This window comes from Tasmannia lanceolata, unplaced genomic scaffold (assembly GCF_043159265.1).
Source record: "Tasmannia lanceolata isolate RefF3 unplaced genomic scaffold, GAP_Taslan_0.1 ptg000025l, whole genome shotgun sequence".
Lineage (NCBI taxonomy): Eukaryota > Viridiplantae > Streptophyta > Magnoliopsida > Canellales > Winteraceae > Tasmannia > Tasmannia lanceolata.
This window is the reverse complement of record NW_027518702.1, coordinates 9704757-9718319: the sequence shown is the minus strand read 5'-3', so window position 1 is coordinate 9718319 and position 13563 is coordinate 9704757. Positions and strand designations below refer to the sequence as shown.

At 36.5% G+C, this 13563-nt stretch overlaps 1 protein-coding gene across 1 annotated transcript; it reads left to right on the top strand.

Annotated features, from left to right (window-relative positions):
• The first annotated feature begins 2401 nt into the window (after positions 1-2401).
• On the top strand, positions 2402-13288 carry LOC143857683 (short-chain dehydrogenase TIC 32, chloroplastic-like). Its single transcript, XM_077368119.1, has 8 exons — positions 2402-2634; positions 4233-4464; positions 5020-5099; positions 6764-6923; positions 7115-7193; positions 10094-10178; positions 11086-11129; positions 12963-13288. Exons 1-8 carry the CDS (start codon positions 2529-2531, stop codon positions 13119-13121), a joined length of 945 nt encoding a protein of 314 aa, XP_077224234.1. The 5' UTR covers positions 2402-2528; the 3' UTR covers positions 13122-13288.
• The last annotated feature ends 275 nt before the right edge of the window (positions 13289-13563 follow it).

Here is a 13563-nt window from a genome sequence, read left to right as displayed (position 1 = left end):
GCTCGGCTCGGCTCGGCTCGTTTACACCCCTAATAGGGGGTAAAAGTCAAGGATCCTTTGTTTTTTTTCTACGGGTCAAGTCAAGGTTTCTCTTGATCCTTGGATCAAATATCAAAGGTGGCTGACATGTAGGCCGAGGGCACCATGTAAAACAACTTTGAACAAAGAGGTGGAATTTAAATCATCCTCATTAATTTTTTTGAAGGGCTAATGATATTGGCACTGCCATGTTTTAATAATTACACTAACTTATTCTTTCTTTTATTGATTCACCAGCTGTCAAAGGTTATTAAATTCCAAAAAAAAAAACTACCAAAAGCAAATAAAAAAAAGAAGACATGGCGAGTTAGTGCAATTTATCAAAACATGGTAGCCTTTTTAAAGATATGGACCAATTACCAATGGGGGACAAACATTAGGCAAAATTATCAACAGGACCCATGCTTTTCAAAAATTATCAACAGGGGACAAAAGAGGTCTTGTCAGTAAAAGCTGGAAATACCCTTTGGCATTTACAACACGTTTTGACCTTGTTTTCTCCTTCTTCCCTCTTCTTTACTTTTTCATTATCACCTTTTTTGATTTTTTACCCTACTAGTCATCTTCCTCTTTGTTCAGCCACCATTGTTGCTGGCAAATCTTGAAAACTTGAATGTTGAGTTCTTACCATTTATTTCTTTGTATTTAGGTTTTTTTTTTAGGGGTTTGCACTATTTTTCATTCATTTGTTTCTGATTTATCTTGTTTAGGGTTTAAGCGATTTATTTTTTAGGGTGAGTTCTAGAGATAATGCATGGATGGCTTCACTCACTTTTTTTGGAAGACAAGTGGTTGTATAAGAAAAAGTTGATGCAATACATGAATTGATTTTTTTTTTGATGGAGTCAATACATGAATTGATGGCTACACATTTTTTGATTTACTTAATTATTTTTTTTTTTAATACACAAATTGGGATGTAATACATGAAGCACATTTAATGAAAACAACATCCATTTCTTTTGTTATTTCTATCATGAGCAGAATTATAGTGCCATTAGAAGAGTTGCTATAGGCAGGGGGTTTTGTAGTAGAAAGGGTTTATCAACTCTCTGGAAGGGGGTTAGTAATTCTCAAAAGTAGGGTTACCAATTTTCGAATGGGCTTATCAAGTGCATGAAAATTGGCCGAGGGTACTGGGGTTTTGGAAGAGGGTTTTCAAGTCTCTAGGATTGGGTTTATCTAGTATAAAAAATGGGGTCACCAATTTCCGAATGGGGTGATCAAGTCCCTAAAAATTGGCCAAGGGTACTAGAATTTTGGAAGGGGGTTTTCAAGTCTCTGGGATTAGGGTTATCTAGTATAAAAAACGGGGTTACTAATTTCAGAATGGGTTTATCAAGTCCTTGAAAATTGGCCGAGGGTACTAGAGTTTTGGAAGGAGGTTTTCAAGTCTCTAGGATTAGGGTTATCAAGTATCAAAATGGGGTTACCAATTCCCGAATGGGCTTATCAAGTCCCTGAAAATTAGCCGAGGGTACTAGAGTTTTGGAAGGGGGTTTTCAAGTATTTGGGATTGGGGTTATCTAGTATCAAAATGGGGTTACCAATTTATGAATGGGCTTATCAAGTCCCTTAAATTGCCCAAGGGTACTGGAGTTTTGGAAGGGGGTTTTCAAGTTTATGGGATTGGGGTTATCAATATCAAAATGGGGTTATCAAATTCCGAATGGGCTTATCAAGTCCCTTATGAACACGTTTTTACTTCATGTTTTTTTTCACTTGTTCATTTTCATGTTTGTTTCTTTCTACTGTACGATTCATCTTTCTAATCCTCCATTGAAAGGGAGAAGGAGAAATGTAAAACCCTAAAATAAATGAAAAACAAAACCTAGATATTGAGAGAGAGATGGGAATTAACTCACGTTTCAAATTTTCGAGTTTTCCCGCCTCTAATGGTGGCTAAATGATGAAGAAGATGACTGGTAAGGTAAAAAAAAATAAAGTTGAAAATGAAAAAGTAAAAAAAAGAGGAAAATAAGAGAGAAGAGGGAAAAGCGGAAAAGCAAAACATGTTGCTTAAGAAAGAGCATTTCCGTCCAGCTTTTAATGACAAGGCCTTTTTTTGTCCCTCGTTGATAATTTTTTTGAAAAGCATGGTTCCTGTTGATAATTCCACCTCATTTTTGTCACCAGTTGTTAATTGATATTCTTGAATGATAGAAGATTAGACATGGACAAAACTTATCCAGAATAAGCTATCACGCATTACAAGGCAAACTAGAATAATATCTTATCAATGAAAACCCATTATCCACTTTTTCATCGAACTCCAAAGAGTCAAAAGTTACACGTGGTGAGGACAGTTGGGTGGTCTTTGACAGAAACCGTTTAAAAATGACAAAAAATGGATTATTTTGTGCATGAAACAGGGGTGCAAATATCATACTCCTTAGCTATTGGGTTTGTGGAGGAACTGAGCTGTTGTGTTGACTTGAGACTGGTGATTATTTTTTTGTCTTCTGGGTTTTGGATTTGGAGAAGAAAGGATGCCATTCTTCAGCAGAAAAGGGCCTTCTGGGTTTTCAACTAATTCAACAGCAGAGGAAGTCACTGAAGGGATTGATGGAACTGGCCTCACTGCCATTGTTACTGGTGGGTTTGCTCTGAAATTTCTGTTTGTTGATCTTTTTTTTTGCTATTTTTTGGTGTGGGTTGATGAAGTGAATGTTTTTTTTTTGTTTTGAATGGTCAAAATTTTCATTAAAAGGACCGAGATGGTAAAAAAACTGTACAAAAGGAGGAAGGAAATCATACTGTTCTAGAGGTTCTAAGTGAACACCCCTCCTAGCAAGCAGATCAGCCTCCCCCATTAGCCTATATTCTGACATGGCGAAAAGAAAGCTTCGAGGAGACAAAAATGTCTTTTATCTTACCGTGCGATAAAAAGAAGAAAATGCCCTCTACTTCTTCTCTTATTTTTTTTTGTTTTTTCATCTTTCCCACTGCAGACCACTGCAACTCGAAAGAGGAAGAAGAGGAAGAGAAGTAAGAAGAATAAAATGAAGGGGAAGAGGAATAAAAAAGGGAAGAAGAAAAAGAGGAGGAAGAATAAGGAAAAAGAAAAATCCCAACCGAAAAATGGAAGATGCCGGGAAAAATGGAAGGCGCCAGAATAATAGTAAAAAGAAGAGGAAGAAGAAGGAAAAAAGAATAGGTAAAAAATGGGGTCCAATCGGCAAAAATCGACTTAGTAAAAGACGGGATAGACTTGGTAAAAAGATGGGGTCGACTTGGTAAAAGTTGGGCTAACTCGGTAAAAGTTGGGGTCGATACCAGGAGTATGAAAGAGAATCCCCAGCAAGCCCCAGCTTCCAAATCAGGCGCTTGCGGGGCCGTCGATTCGCAGTTCACAGGCCGGCCTGCCTTTCACCTCTACACCCAAAGTGACTCCTTCCTTTGAAGACCGTAATGATTGGGTGGCTTGCTATATAGCACTCTCTTTCATTCCATGGTGAGAGTAGACCGACTAGGAAAAGTTGGGGTCACTTGGTAAAGATGGGGTTGTTACAACTTACAACTACATTGAAGAGACAAGAGAAGAAGATTTGGGGAGAATGCATGTATGAGAAAGTTATTCTCTTACAGGGGTCAATGCCAAAAAAGTGGAAGGGGTTGGAAAAACATGGAAAAAAAATAGGAAGAACGAAAAAGAAGAACTGGAAGGAAAAATATCGAAGTTGGGGTCGACACGCTAAAAGATGAGGTCGAGTTAGAAACAATGTACATTTCACTTTTCTCTAGTTTTGATCCAAAATTACTGCCGTTGTTAAGGGTGTCTTTGCAATTAATTATTGTCTTTCATGTGCTTTTAGTGAGTTTCTTTGATAAGGTAAATCTATGAAAATGATGAAAACAGAACTGTTTTTAGAAGGATAAGTTGAAGGTTTGGGCTTTTATAATCTCCACACTCAGAACTTCCAAGTGTGTTATTCTGATTTTTTATTGCTTTTGGAGGTTTTTTTTTTGTTGATTGGAAAATTGTGCAGTACCATGAAAGAAGTAATAAATAATGTACTGCACTAGTGTTCCAGAAAATTTGGTATCTTTTTGTTTGTATTATTTGAACATGGCATTCTCCATATTATGGTAGCTTTTGTTCTGAAATGTCTGATAACCTTGTAGGAATATTTATTAATCCATATTCATTACAACTTTTGTTTTGCTCCAAAAAATATTCATTGTAATTGCAGGAGCATCTAATGGTATTGGTACCGAGACAACACGTGTTCTTGCATTGCGAGGAGTTCATGTAGTCATGGCCATCAGGAATGTTGCTGCTGGTAAGGATGTCAAAGAAGCAATCGTCAAAGAAATCCCCACGGCCAAACTTGATGTCATGCAGTTAGATCTCAGTTCAAAAGCATCTGTAAGGAAATTTGCATCAGAATTCAAGACCTCGGGTTTTCCACTGAACATCCTCATGTAAGAAAATCAAACACCATGAATTACGATGACCTATGTCACAAATATCTCCTATTTTTTTTCAAAATATCGCGTTTTTATCGCGACATTTTGATAAAAGTACAAAATCCAGAAATAATGCTGGCGATATTTTCATTTTTATCATAAAATATCACGATATTATCCCGATATTTTTACTATATTTTTCTTTAAATTTATATTTTTATATTTTTTAAATGATTTTATTTTTATTTTTATTTTTTCCCAATATAAACCCGAGAAAAATTAATAGATCCCCCAGAGAACAATATTTGTGACGTAGACGATGACCATTTTTTCTTTTACTGTGTTCCCTGTGTGTATCATAAACACACCAATTTTGCGGAGAGCCATTTCACTGCTGGCTTTTGCATGTTGGAACAACCACCTCATATGAATTAAATGAGTAAGACAAAATCTGCGAAATTGGCTAGCAAGTCCCCTTCGATAAAAAAAAAAAAAAAGACCTCCTTAGACTGCTTAATTTCAATATCCTCGTAAATGGGAAGCTGATTTCTTTGCCTTCTTTGTTTGAAGTAACAATGCTGGAATTATGGCTACCCCCTACAAGCTTTCTGAAGATGGCATAGAGATGCAGTTTGCAACAAACCACATCGGTATTTACTACACCGTGGCCACTTTTAAATTGTTCTGTGTACAACTTAATTAAAGGAACATGTCCATTGATAGTGGCTGCTTTTGAATGGCCTGAATGGACATCAACTTGTTCTGGATTTTAAGCATCTATAAAAAGGAAATGTTTTGAATATTCAACTTTACTGCTTTCCCTGTGTTTGTTTACCGACCTGTAAGAGCTAATGTCCCTTTCATAGATACATACTGCATCAGATTTCGTATCAGAGCAAATCATTAGTCCTTTCGACCATCCTGCATCAATAATACTCTTCACTAAATGAATTTCAGGTGAGAGGAACCTAAGGAAATTAAAATATATAAATAGAGGAGAACATGACCTAGAGTTACTTGCTTACTTTCATCTCTATCAATCTTTTATTAGTCACCAATTCACCGTTTAATCCTATTCACATAAACCCATAAATACCTCTGGTTACATGAACTAGAAGAACTAAAGATAAAAGTCAGGAATATTGCCATACATATTACATGTTATCTCTCAATACTCCTCAGCAAGCCAATCATTGATATTCTTGACACCCAGATTGAAATGGACTTTCAAAGCCTTCCTTTGCCCATTGCTTCTACATGAATTTTTGGAAGTTGATCTTCTGAATTCACATATGGCATAGTTTGCCACATTTACCATAGCAAACGGGCAGTCAACTTTGTGTGTTTCATCCTCTCATAGAACACTGGATTTGAAGTAATGTAACTTCGTTTGGTTGTTAAAATATAGCTTCATAAGAACTCCAACAAAGATTCCAATATGTGAGGGCCTATCAAATGAATGCTTTGGATCATCCAAACGAAGTGGGCCCCTTATGTTTTCTGAGCGCTAGCACATATAAGCTATATGAGGTCACCCTCACAAACATTTTCCCATATATATTATTCTTCTACTGAACCCAAAATCTAATTTTTAATTCTAATCCTAGATCTTTAAACCATCTTGTATTACCGAACATGACTAAAAGACACTTTCCTAAAGCTGTTAGGATTCAAAACAATACAACATTGTATCCCTCAAGTAAGAAGAAAACCAACCTTTCCAAAACCATCTAAACCGATTCTAAAGATTACTAAAACTGTGGAAGTCATCCATACATGCATGGGGCACCACCTCAAACTCATGCCAAAGCAAAACCTCAAAATGTAGATGTTGAGCTGTTGGTTAGTAATTTGATGTTTAACTTGAAGACAGGGGCATTTCTCCTAGATCTTGTTCTATGACAAGATTATATTTAAGAAATGAAAAAGAAGAAGAAGAGAACCACAATTTTGCCATTAAAAAAAAAAAATGAACGCCAATTTTTGGGAGAAGAAGAGTGTTAGTTTACTCCTCTCAATTAACCTTTATCAACCACCACTTAATCAACATTTACAGAAAGATGTTAGTGTTAAAAGAAATAAAGATTAAAAAATCAGGACAACTTCATAGTGATGGCACATTATTTTTGTAGAAAGTGACATTTCATTTGATGGATATCTCTTCAATTTGAAAGTAACTTGAATTTCTCCAGATATTTATAAATATGTTTGTTGAATTTACAAAGTTTCGATTTCTTGTCTTGAAATGCTTTGATTTGGGCTCTTATGATTTCCTTTTTCCCCTTCAAAAGGAAATTTTATTACCTTTTTGCAGGTCATTTTCTTTTGACACATATGCTGTTGGACACCATGAAAACCACAGCAAGGAATAGTAAAAAAGAAGGAAGGATTGTCAATGTTTCATCTGATGGTCACGGGTTTGCAAATCGCTCAGGAATTCCTTTTGATCTTGAGAAACTCAACGATAAGTCGAAGTAATGTTATTGAAAAACCATTTGTAGTCTCACTAATCTCAGCTTTGTTAATTACATATTTAGGATTAATGATCCCAGCCCGTTAAATTAACCCTGTTCTTTTATAAGTCTTTTTTTTCCACTTGGAAATGCTTTGCAAAAAGCAAAACTCAAAACTGTGTAAGTTGTCTTCCTACTTGTTCAATTTGCAGGTACAGTGGTCTTGTTGCATATGGTCGATCAAAGCTTGCAAACGTATTGCATGCTAATGAACTTGCCAGTCGGTTGAAGGTATTTGAATAATTTAGGACTCACAATCAATCATGCAACACTTAAGAAGTAATTTAGTAGGTGAATCATACTCAATGGAGCAGGAAACCTTTTGCCATGATAGAATTTTTGCAGTGTTAATTGGAGCTTTATCTTGGCTTGTGTTTGAAATTATATGTCTAACTTCGTCTAGGGAACCCAGCAAATCCAAACCAGTTGCTTGTCCAACATAAATCTAATTAATATTTTTTAAAATAATATTTGTTATATAAGGAACAAATCATCAAAACTGAATAACTAGTAATCACCAACATTTATCTGTCATTGATCTTGGGCATGGTTTTATTACTTAATAGGAATAAGTTGCCTTCCCCACAGGATTATCATATCGTTTCTGTTCATATGTATCACTCTGTTTTTCTCTGCTTTTGTGTCATTGTATGCTCTGTTACTTGTGTAAAATCTGTAAGATTCTAGAGAAGGTAGTTATCATCGGCGAGCTTAATGATGACAAGTTGAGAGTGGACAGGGAAGGGAGTAGGGAAAATGAGGAAAAGGGAACAAGAGGTGTCATTGGATGAAGGATTTTAAAAGATTGAGATAGATTTTAAGGGTTTGAGGAAGTGGGGAAAAAGGGTTATGGATTTTTTTTAAGGTTGAGATGGGGTTTAAGGTTTTCCGAAGGTGGGATGTAGATCTGTTGATGAGAAATAGAGTATGAAGGAGAAAGAGAAGGATTGGATACTTGTGAGGGTTCAAAATTGAGGAGTTAATTCACTTAAGTTTGAAGCGACCAAAAGAGCTCGCATGATAGGTGACATTATGTTACTTAAGTGATCAATATGGCCCACATTGCAACACAAGGGAGTCCTTGTATTTGTGGACTTGAAGTGGCTTAGTTTCCATGATGGCTTAGGAGTCCCAGTGGGTTTGAAGATTTTTTAGTTTATTTGTAGCAGTATTAGATAGAGACCATGTAATGGGAGTCCAAGTCATTAAGAGTTGAATAAGTCATTTGACACTCGTCTTGTTACTATTGGTAGAAATTAGGAGACCTTAAAAGAATTCTGTTTTAAGAACAAAATTCCATGAAAAAGAATCTTAAGTTGATAGGAGTTCTAGTAAGGGTAAGAATTGTGGTTTACAACTTTATTTTGGTGAGGTTTAGGAGTCCTAATCCTCTTCTAATCATGAGTTTCATGGCCTTTAACTACCATGATATGATTGAATAAAATTGAGTTTATAGTTACTTCCATGTTTTCAAAATCTGATTTTATTTGAAAAATCCACTAGGCTCATCTAAATCTCCCTTAAATGGAAATTACTGGTTCAACTTAATTGTGGCTTATAACTTTATTTTGAAAATCCACTAGGCTCATCTAAATCTCCCTTGAGAGTATGTTTGGATGCTAGTAGAGTAGGTGCATGAGGAGAGTGCAGGGAGGAGACAGAAATCAGCAAACCAAGGAATTACCTGGGTTTTTAGCTATATGTTTACAAAATAAGTAAATCCCGGGATTTCACAAAATGGGCATTCAAGCCATGCCCCTTTTTGTAAAATCCCCTTTTGCTGGTTTCTAATATATCGTTTAGACTTTCAGGCGGAGTTTGTCTTCACTCGTCAGGACTGGGCGGGATGGGGAGGTAGGGGCCGCGGGACCTATCGGGGAATTTAAGGTGTGTATGTGTGTGTGTTCGTAGATTGGTAACCAAGCAAAGGGTTTCGTTTACATGGCGCCCTAGGATCCCAAGACACTCCGGATAGTTGCTGGGATTTTGGCATCCAAACTGACCCTAATTGGAAATACTGGTTCAAATTTCCCCTTCCTAAAACTCCTACAATTTGTACCTAAACAAAAGAGAAAAAGAAATGAAGGATTCCAAGTGCTGATATAATGGCTCCACTAGTAATGAGGTCCTCCTCATTAGCTTTTGAACAAGATGTAAGCTTGCTTACTTTCCATTTTTTATATTCTGGGGCTGTATATATGTTTGCTGTGTAATGTTACGTGCTGGCCCCACTTGGCTGAAATAAATTAGTTGAGATATTTCTTATTTTTAGATTTACTTTCCAGTTGTTTAGTTTGGTTAGGAGTCTTAGAGATAAGGATTATCTAGATTAGAGCTTTTTTTTAAATAACCTGTACGTAGCCTTCTTTAAGGAATGACGAAAATTATTCTAGAAAGTGTGTCGTTGTGCACAAAGGAGGATCGATCCTTCCCTCGAAGTGGATCAAGAGGCTGATCTTCCCTCTGAGAAGATCAAATCCGTTACGAACCGATCCGGGTTCGTAACATGAAACACATATGCAAGGCGTCCAATGCAGGATTGTGTAAAGTTAAGATGCATGGACTCTAAGAGTCAAGATGAATGTATAACTATTGAAAATTAGAACAATTAAAATGCAGGAAACAAATGTCAATTGAATTTATGGAAAATAAATTTGAATGGTAGAACAACATCGCATTCTGAAAATTGTCTTAGTTATGAGACGATACTGTATATGCATGATTGATGTTATAAAGTTGTTAATCTAAAAAACAGAGCCTCGAGTATTTCACCTGCAAGTAAGTCCTTATCATTTTACATGTAGTACATATTTACAAACTCTTGTTATTGAACTGGCATATTTTTATGAAAGAGGATAGTGTGTGGATTCCTTTGAAAGAGGATACCGTTATCTTTTTTATCACTAAATTTATTCGAAGGATAAGGATACCATTATCTTTTTTAATCTCTTTTCTCTAATTTACTAGCTACCCTAATCTGGCATCATTACTCTAATCTTCACGCTATAGAAATTGTGTACCTCCCTAGCCTTGATTTCTTCTCATAATTTGTCATAATGAAAACTCATTTTTTCTGTTTTAATGCTTGCATTGAGCATGATAATACTTCCTCGTGCTCATTGTTTGTACAGGAAGAAGGGGCGAATATAACTGCTAATTCACTTATGCCAGGAAGTATCACCACGAATCTTCTGAAGCATCAAGGCTTCGTATATGGTAACTTTCTGTATTAAACCTTTTGATGGATTCAGTTTAACTTGATAAAGCACTTAACATTATTTCAGTGCTTTGAAATTCACCAATAGTAGCTCAGTGTTCAAAAACTCACCAACTAAACTCAGGGTCACCAAGTCAACTCGGAAATGAGCAAAAATAAGCTCCAATTTCCAAAGTATGCGTTCTTGGGTTCTTTAAAACTCGCTTGACCATCGACTCGGCGAGCTTTTGAAGTAAATAAAGTAATCACCAACATTTTTGAAATCTGTTTTTTGGTGTGCTTCCTTGCTGACGCAGGGTTTTTAAAAAAGTTGGTGAATTTTTTAGTGGAGAAAATGAAACTTTTTGAAGAATTTTGTTCTCACACCTCTAGTTCTTTCCTTCTCTTGTTTATTCTCCCCTATCTTTTCCTCACAAAAGTATTGTTGAATCTACCATTAAAGTAAAATTGATACTAGAGTGGATTTTGGGTTCCTCACAAAAGTAATGTTGAATCTACCATTAAAGTAAAATTGATACTAGAGTGGATTTTGGGTTCCTCATAAAAGTAATGTTGAGTCTACCATTAAAGTAAAATTGATACTAGAGAGGATTTTGGGGTGGCAAGTGGTGTTTTAGAGGAAGCCCAAAAACGTATAATCATCAGCTGGAAATTCATTTCTTAACTCCTACATGATGTTAATTTTAATCAACAGAAAATTCATGGAGTAGCCCTTTCATGGTACGCATAAAAAGTTAGGAAATCCCACATATTTATACACTCGTGCACTCACACGTGCTTACTCTCTCTCTCTCTCTCTCTCTCTCTCTCTCTCTCTCTCTCTCACGCACAGGCATCCACTTGATTTCATGCATATGAAAGCCTCTCCTTGTAGACTGAAAATTTGCTTTTGTTGTTTCGATGCAGGTCTTCTTACCGTGTTCAACAAATTCTTTAAAACTGTTCCACAAGTAAGTTTGCACTCTGACTTGGGCCATTTCAAAGCAAGGGCATAAAATAACAAACACCCATTGAAACTTGATATTGATATTCCATGCATTATGTCTAACACACACTAGTTAGCTGAAAGTTTTTCCCAAAGACCAAAATGTACACCCTTCCAAACAAAGAACACTAGAATCAATATTCTTTTAATTCTAATGTTATAACTTATTTTATAACTTCTCTTGTTAATTGCCTACGGCTTCACGAGAACTGTGGCATGCAATGAGTGATCTTTCATATATAGAGGTGTGAAAGGGTGCGATCATACCAGTACAAATGCACCGGATCCCATCAGAAGCGTGCTTGGGGGAGAGTAGTACTGGGATGGGTGACTTCCTTGGAAGTCATCATATTTCACCCCCGTCTCTTTTACAAAAAATCAATTTAAAAAAAAAAATAGAGGTGTGAATATCAGTTTTCAAATCAAAATTATAGAATCATAGTGATGCGTTTGTTGCTTATTTATGTTAGAGAATTTTCAAAATGCAAAGTAATATTTAGAAATTAAAATGGTTTTACAAGTTGAGGAAAAGGATTGTGAGCTTGAGCTCTCAAACCTTATGGTGCGCTTGAGCTCTCAAACCCATGTGGCCCACATTGTTAGGATGATCCAAAGCATTCATTTGAAAGGCCCTTGCATAGATAGGGTGTGTACAAAAAATCAGCTCCGTAGGATCATCCTAACCCATCCATTTGTGGAGGTCAAAATGGACAGACCACAAATCTGCCCATTTTTGCCTTCCACTTTTGGAGGGGCTAGGATGATTCAACGGAGTTGATTTTTGGTACACACCCTATCTATGATAGGGCCTTGCAAATGAATGGTTTGGATCCTCACAGAAATTGTAGGACCCATGTGATTGGTGCACTCAAGCGCAACATTTGATTCCAGCGCTCAAGCGCACCAACACATTCCTCTTACAAGTTTTTAATTTTAAATATAAAAAGAATTTTAAGACTGGGCCGGTCGACCGGGGTATCCCGGGCGACCGCGGATTGGTTACTGGAAACTTAATTGCTTTCCAGGGAGGTGTCGGAGGTCGACCGCGGTTCTTTGGATCGTAAAAATAAAATGGACAGGCTTATGCCGGCAGGCGACCGCGGATGTTCGAAAAACTATCCGTTGGGAGAAAACAGACATGGCTTTTCACTTCCGTTTTTCATCCTTTCTTCATGTATTTTCTTTCCCAAGAGTCATGGATGTTTTATAAACACAAAGGACACTTTGTGGGTGATCCAAGACACTTAAATCACCAAGAGTTATGATCGAATGGTGATTATTCAAACCAATCAAAGGGATGTATTAAAGATATGTTTCTCTTAGTGAATAGACATCAAGGATTCTATAATAGGAACAAAAACCTGTCTTTTAAGTATAAGGAAAATCAATTATTGCTGTAGTTTTTTCGTCTCTCTAGCAATCTCTCTCTCACTTGTATTTTCAAGTTAGTTTTGTTCATAAAACAGTATGCTAAAATATGTTTTCTGCAGAAACAATTTTAGTACTTTTCTTTAAGGCTTGAAGTTCTTGAAAGGTTTTTTGGGTTTGATTCCATTTGTGCAAAGCATCATCAAACAATTTGTAGAATTGTTCTACAAGGCTTCGTTGTATCTTGGAGGCAATTCGCGGATCCCCTTTGCACACAACTGGTGGGGGCGAATATTGTCTTAAGGAAAGCGATTACGCGCCTTGAAGCTTCTTTTCTTATTTCTTATATTCTTGACTGAAGGATATTCCACCAACAATTTATTCTCTGTCAATGCTTGTATCATTTGCTTATCCTTGAACTTTGTTGTAGGGGGCAGCTACGCAATGCTATGTGGCATTGCATCCGCAGGTCCAGGGGGTTAGCGGAAAATATTTTAGGGATTGTAACATAGCCAAGCTGCAAGCCCAAGCTACAGATGCGGATTTGGCGAAGAAATTGTGGGATTTCAGCACGACTTTGATTGATTAATGTGGTTTTAGCCTCAGTCCCTTGCTCTAACTATAGTTTTGCTTATAAACTGTGGGATTTCAGCTTGGCTTTTGGTTCTGTTATGTTCTTGTATTACAAACCATGTATTTTATATATGAGAATCTCCATGTATACATAGAAATTATGAAGTGGCAGTTTGTCTTTTACAGCATGTGTTTGAGGTATATGATAACAGCTGATAAGTTCTATATTTATATATTTTTGGAGGAATGCTAGACTCACAGGCGGCCTGGCCAAAAAGGGAGCAAAGGGCGCACACAACAGCTTGCCTTACATAATTTACATTTAGGGCATTGCCTTACAATACCGGTTTGGATTGTAAGAAAACATTTATGATGAAAAAAAATTTTCTTCTTTCCACGATTGAGTAGGGTTTGGTTGTCCACAATCAAGTCTTGTAGAATGTGGTTTAAAATCCAGA